This window comes from Haplochromis burtoni, unplaced genomic scaffold, assembly GCF_018398535.1.
Source record: "Haplochromis burtoni strain Fernald_Lab_line unplaced genomic scaffold, NCSU_Asbu1 Contig_118, whole genome shotgun sequence".
NCBI lineage: Eukaryota > Metazoa > Chordata > Actinopteri > Cichliformes > Cichlidae > Haplochromis > Haplochromis burtoni.
In genome coordinates, this window is record NW_024582479.1 from 1,594,734 (window position 1) to 1,602,097 (window position 7,364).

General features: G+C 38.8%; 1 protein-coding gene across 1 annotated transcript in view; it reads right to left on the reverse strand.

The window, feature by feature from the left end:
- Window positions 1–6,347: 6,347 nt before the first annotated feature.
- ambp (alpha-1-microglobulin/bikunin precursor) overlaps window positions 6,348–7,364 on the reverse strand; it is a 5,067-nt gene continuing 4,050 nt past the window's right edge. Inside the window, exon 10 of the mRNA XM_005938802.2 lies at window positions 6,348–6,494. Within this exon, the coding sequence (XP_005938864.1) occupies window positions 6,469–6,494 (26 nt within the window). The 3' untranslated portion in view covers window positions 6,348–6,468. The remainder of the gene's footprint in view (window positions 6,495–7,364) is intronic.

Genomic DNA, 7,364 nt, shown 5'->3' on the forward strand with positions numbered 1-7,364 from the left:
GTGTAATCCCTTTATTTCAGCAAAGTAACTGTATTCTGATTACCACCTTTTTAAATGGTAACCGTAACGGAGTACAGTTACTCATATTTTGTATTTTAAATACGTAACGGTGGTACATGTATTCCGTTACTCCCCAACACTGCAGGTCAGTAACATGATTGGGTATAAAAAGAGCTTATTAGAGAGGCAGAGTTTCTTAGAAGTTAAGATGGGCAAAAATTCAACAGGCTGGGAAAAAGGAAAAAACCCCCACCTCTGTTCACACACTGTGGAACAGTTCCAGTCATGTTCGTTAACTTAAAATTGTGAAGATTATATATACTGTGTCATCTGCTACACATAATATCGCTCCAAAAATCTGGAGCAATTTCTGTGTGCGAGGGACGATGCCAAATAAATCAGTAACTAGATCAGGAAATCTGGGGCCTGATGTGGCACTGCATTAAAAACAAGGCATGATTCTGTCATGGAAATTACTGCCTGGGCTCAGGAACACTTCTAGAAATGACTGTCTGCTCCATCATGCAAAGAAGAAGAAGTCTTATGTGAACATAAGCCAGAAACATCACCATTGTCTCTGCTCATTTAAAATGGAGTGAGACAAAGAGGAAAACTGTTCTGTGGTTAGACAAATTGAAATTCTTTTTAGAAAATGTAGAAGCCATGAATGGCTTTTTGTCAGAGCTTAGTTCAAAAACATGCATCTCTGATGGTATAGGAGTGCATTAGTGTCTGTGGAATTGGCAGCTTACAGATATGGAAAGGCTCCATTGATGCTAAAAGGTATATACATGTTTTATAGTGACATTTGCACCCATCATAAAGACGTTTTTTTCAGGGAACGCCTTGCATATTTTAGCACAACAATGCTAAACTGCATACTGCATCTATCAACACAACATGGCTTCATAGTAGATGAGTATGGGTGCTGAAGTGGCCTGCCTGCAGTCCAGACCTTTGGCCAACTGAAAACATTTAGTGCAACATGAAAAGAAAACCCAGGACTGCTGATGAGCTACAATCCTCAATCAGACAGGAATGGTAAAACATTCCTCTCCCAGATTCCAGCAACTAGCCGCTTCAGTTCCCAGATGTTTACGAGCTGATCTTTAAGGAAGAGCGGATGCTGCACAGTGGTAAACATGGCCCAAATTTCTGGAGACGTGTAGCTGCCTTCAGATTCAAAATGACCTTAGTTTTCTTAAATTTCACATTTTAGAATAACATTCAGGGGAGTCATTTGAACAACTTGCTTCTTGACAGTTTAATATGCCAGACTCCATCCAGAGTACATATATATATTTCTGTATCTGTGTGTGTTTGTAAGCCTGTATGTATGCATCTATATGCATGTGTGCCTATGTATGTATATGTGTATCAGGGAGTAATTATGGAGAATAAAGGCCTACTTGTACGCAGTGAAACTGTGGGTTTTGAAGTGAGATGGGAGATGATTTTCTGTTTGGCTGAGCAGGCTCAATGGTCCTATTCAACTAGCCCCCTTACTGCCCATTGTCCTACCACCACCAGCCCTTCACACACACACACACACACACACACACACACACACACACACACACACACACACACGGCTGTAGTGGAATTGAAGAGGAGCCTGGGGGAGAAAGAGCGGTGAAGAGTTGGGGGATGAGGGAGGTCCAGCTGAAGCAGAGAGTGAAGTAAGTAAGAAGAGGTGCAAAGGAAGATTTCTGAATGAGGTACAGAAGTAGAAATAGTCTCATGATGCTTAAATTGTATCTCTGTAACACTCGCAAACTGTTATATATCAGTTGCTCTTGGATTTTATCCTTGTTTACACAATTTACCCTAATCAGCTGTCCTGACGCATGGCTGCGAGCTGTCATCATTTGTTGTCACATTGGTATGTGGTCAGTTCTATCAATGTGTATATTTTAAAGACACAATTTGGAGCATGTTAATATCCACTTTTCTCAGGTTAAGATTACATACACAATGAGCATGTCATACTCTAAGTTAGACCTCTTATCCAGTGGTTAACCAGTACTACATGACCCCTCCCAAAAAAGGCCCTCAGACAATACAAACACACGGTGGTCAGACAATAGTCTGGCAAGGAGAGAGAGGAACTCAAACCCGTCAGGGGTTAATAATTGTCTGTCACTGGTTTGGAGCCTATTAGGACATTGATCTGACTGTGTCTTTTATGCCACCTGGGGAAAAGGAATGTGTTGGGTCTCCTATTGTGTCTGACTGTGTCTGGGAGAGCATCGAGTGGTCATACCCTCTGTGTGTGTGCGTGAGAGTCAAAGAGAGGTCAGTCAAAGTGGAATGGGCCAGAGCGTCACACTGTGCAGCGACAGTGGAGGGTTGGATATTCTTGAGGTCAGCTGGTCAAAGGTCATTCAGCCCTTATGTTGATTTCAAAGCAGAAATCACTGCATGTGGAAAATTGCATTTAAACATGTGAATACAATGCCATCATAGCCAGGATCGACACTGCAACTGACCAAGCAGGTTCTCTCATTTAGTTAGCAATAGCCAGGAAGTTAGCTAATGCTATTAAAAACTATCAAAAGCAAACCACCATCAGCAACCTGCATTTGGCTAACAGCGAACCTAATTGGATAATATATTTCTTATATTGCAAAAATTAATAATGACATACACTGACCAGCACATAAACACATGCATAAACCCATTCAACATAACGCTCACTCTATCATCGAAGACATACAGTCTGAGCAGTTAAGTGATAATAAAGACATGAGCACCTTTTGCAATAGCTTAACTTTTACACAAACAAATAACATCCACAAACCGAGTTTCAGTCGTAGCTTCTCCTGCTTGTTAGATAAATTCATCTCCTCCTCTTTTTGAAACATTATTTCATAATAAAATGTCTCAGTCAAACTCATTCCTTAATTCAGTTAAGCAACTGTTTACTTATCATAAGCAATGTCTGAGTAACCTGTAAACTTAGGAACAGTCACAATTTATTGGGAGTAGAGCCTTTAACACATAGTCTTTGTGGAGGATTGTGAAAACCAGTTGAGGAAGGAGAAAAGTGTTAGTTGGAGGCAGTATAAAAATGCCACAAAACATGTCATTGTAAAATGACTGCATGTCAAAGAAAGCTGTTATAAATGCAAAATCCAAAACATTAAAGCATATGAATTAAAGCAAAGTTCTTACATGTTCAGTCAGCATTAACACTTTCACCAGACAGGCATATATGCATGTGGTAATTATGTTGAAGATAGTTTCTGTGTTCTATGTTTCTATGAGGCATTTGTCATACTGCTAAATAACATCTGGGAGATTGCACTGTGTTTTGGTTATGTTATATGAAATAAAAGAGATAAATAAATGAGATATGCCGAGCAATGTTATAACTCTGTGAGTTAACATAGGTTTGGGGGACTGTAGGAAGACAAGCAAACCCTTCCCCCCCCAGTTCTGTCTTTTTGGACAACCATCTGTTAGACCTCAGACTTAGTGAAAACACTCAGATGACACAGCTGGGGTTTAGAGGAGGGTATTTAAATGTTTGTGGCTGCCTGTTGGTTGGCCACGTAGTCAGAGTTGAACTTGAAGATGGAAAAAAAGGTGGTGAAGTTTTGGTTATAGGATAAGGGGAAGGCAAATATTGGTTATAGTTTGGATAAGATGTCCTCTGAAATGAAAATTAGGCAGTTTTGCATCCTCTGAAGTCAGAGAACGGCCGCTACGTGTGTGTGTGTGTGGAGGGGGTCCTCTGTTGGTAGGACAATGAGACAGTGGGAGCTGCAGCAGTTTGCTGAAAGATGACTCATCCTTTGCCGTCTTCCAAAATCACATTTCCTCCCACATCTGTCCTTCTTTTTGTCTCCTCATCCAAATGCTTTCTCTTTTGGGCAGCTTCTAACCTCCTTCTCTTCTTCTGCCGTCCCTCTTTGCTAAAAAATAATTGTGTGTTTCTCTTAGCAAACATTAGCTCATTTTAAGGTTTTAGCATAGGTTTTATTATTTTTGGGGTAATAAATTTTAAATCTAGAATTCATGAGGACAGTTGGGTAGTACTGTGGGGCTCACTGTAACATAATCAGTGAGACTGAATCAATGTTTTGGTAATTAAAAATGACATTAGGCGAGAAAATCCCCCCAGCAGACTAGTAACTAGAAACTCAGAAAGGCTTTCAGTTAATATGAGGAACCAGCTGAATTGCAGTGGAAATTTCCTACCAAATTAGCTCAGACAATCTAACAGAAAGATTCCTGCATAATGAATTAAAGTTACTCCTATCTCTTTGTCTCTCCCATACTTCTGGAAAATAAACTGAAGCACAAAAATGTGTGATAAGCACTCTGAAATTATATTTGTGAATGCTCAAAAACAAAGCATTTGCCCCTTGGCAGGCTTATTTATGTTTGTGCTTATTTGGTAACTCTGGTCCAGGGAACACCAGGTGATCTGGCTTGGTACGGAAGGTCAGTTCTGTGATGTCACTTCCCCTTCCTCTCCGGATATTCCCAGCATTCTACTGCCAGCAGCCAGGAACTCTGGGAACTGAGAGCAGGAAGCCTGGCTCCTTTGGAAGAGTGAAAATTAAAAGAGGGCAAATAGCCTAGGATTAGTTGAGATATTATGTGATATTTCTGAAGCAGTGAATGACTCATCATTTTCTGCGAAATGTATTCAAATCTGTGTGAATCTAATTGAGATTGTGTGATATATCTGTGAAACACCAACAGAGAAATATTGCCCCCTCCTGGCTTTTCTTCATGTCTTTTTTGTCTGGATTATTTAGTCCTCATCCTTTTGAATGAGAGAGCACACCAAACCTTCTCCCCTTTAACTCAACCTAGTACATTAATCAAAGCCCACTATAGGCTATCTCAAAATACAGTGTAATAACAATGAAAGCATTAGAGGTTAAAATACTCTATAATACAGCTTAAGAATAAAAATAACTTTGCTGATCCCAAAGGGAAATTCATATGTTTGACATAGCTCGTCTGCTATTAACACGAGAGTTTAAAAGCCTGCTGGCTGTGGGTGCGAATGATTTCGCTGTTTTACAACGGTGAGAGAGGAGTCTTCCATTACTGATGTTTTTTGTTCCATCAAGATGCTGTAAAGTGTGTTATCAGAGTTATTCAAGATGGCATACACCCAGATAATAATGCGTAATTACAATGCAAGAAGTATATTGGGATACTCTGTAATACAGTTTGCACCCCTGATAATAAAGAAGTGGAGGTTAGGATTCTCTATAACAGAGCCTGCACATGGATAATAATGTGTAATTACAATTGAATGAAAATTTTATGGTGATAAAAATTAGACTGAAACAATTACATGATAAATGCCAGGAAATAGCCACTTAGGTCTGGGACTATATCATGAAGTGCTAATACACTATTCTTATCAAGGTCTAAGAAAAGATCCTTTTATTACTGTAAGTATGCAAAACATCTATGTGACATGAAAATATCACATTCATATAAACTAGCACAGCCATGGCTATAATTATTAGCACATTATGGGATTAACAATGTAGGATCATACAATATAATTTATGGCCAGGATATTCTGAGGTTCATGCAATAAATAACAGAAGAATTTATTGATGATTGTTGTAGGGTGATCCTAATAGCATTTTCACCCTTACATGTCTCAAACAGTTTGTTTAATTATAATATTAGGAAACGTTTCTTATTTAGATTTGTTGATAGAGTCCCTGAGCACCGGAAAGTATACCATAAACATGCATACTGTGTCATTTTTGATACTGTCACCAAGGAGAAGTATATTCTTTCAGCTGTAATCATTAGTGTATGCAATTCACGTGTGTATGGTTGCATGTTGGTACCTTTTTTATGATGTTCACCGCAAAACACATTAAAGACTGTGCACAGTATTTGTTCTGTGAACCAGAAAGACTGCAACATCCGGAAGGAGGGAGGGGAACATGAGCGTTTGGCTCTAAACCTTAAATGATGGGGACCTCTGCTGGTAACATTTCACATGATATTTTTTTGAGTGGGAAATACCACAAAGGCGTTATATTTTAGCACACAAAATTGTTTATAATGGTATTCATCTACCTGGTCTGTTCATTTTCACACATTGAGTCAGGGAAGCTGATTCAGTTTAAACTCTTAAGTGCTATAAAATTTTTGATTCAAGCAAAAATTCGAAACCACACAGAAAACACAGGTGTTGCTGTGATGTTATAACTGGTATTGCAAGAAGTAACAGTGTATGAATGTGTGTGTGAATGGGTAGATGACTGGATATGTAAAGCGCTTTGGGGTCCTTAGGGACTAGTAAAGCGCTATATAAATACAGGCCATTTACCATTTACCAGTAACAAACAAGAAGCAACTGAAAAACTTTTTTTTTATTGGTGACAACGCTGCTGAGACAAAGCCATATTTTGTTACTGTGGTGGTTTGTGTCGTATCCCTTTATGTTGACTGAGCAGCAGTGGTTCCTCATCTCAGTCAGTTTGCCTTGAGGAGCCCTTCATCTGTTAAAAAAAAGCATATATACATTGTTTGGACCAGCATGTATGGGGAACTTGATGCATTTGCAGGAATTGATTCAAACTGAGCTGTAACTTTTACTTGTATTTATCATGCATCAACAGTTTTTCCAGTGAGCAGAAGTGTTTTCCTTTATAGGTTTGCAAACTGGGATCGTGGCTCTGTTGCATGACCCAATTTGGGCTATTAGTTGTTGAACAAAAGACATAAGAGCATATTTTTCTGGAAACCTTTGTGAAATCATAATTTTTCTTTGGAAGCAGTAAGGGTGTAATTAGTTTTTTCACAGGTCTGCACAGAGTCCTGTGAAAAACCTTACTCACACGATTGTAATTTGTCCCTCCATAAAAATATCTTTAAAAAATATATATTCAACACAACGACAACAAATTAAAACTCTTCACACTTCTTGCTAATGATGTCATGTAAGTAACATTAGTCAATCAGTCCATCGTCACAGAATGGCATTGGTTGAGTTGAAGCTCAATATCAACAAACAATCAGAGAGAGATAGAGAAGGGCTGTTTATAAGAGGAGGAGGAGTAAGTTCATGCCTAACAACAGTAATTCCAAATGACATTTGAGCAGCTGTGACAGACTGTGTTCTTGCTCATGGAATGGCAACCAGATTGAAAAATGCCCCTTTCTACAATCAATGTTTATGTTTTCCAGCACAAACACCCATTAAAGTGGCCCCTTTCACATTTTTTCTCATACAACATAATGTTCCCATTTAATCATTATAATTACACTGCATGAGAAACATGTGAAAGAAGCCACTTCCATGAGTAAATCCTAAGATGCAAGACGACCGGAGCTACGTGTTGTTAACATTGTTGTTTTTCTTTTTTTTT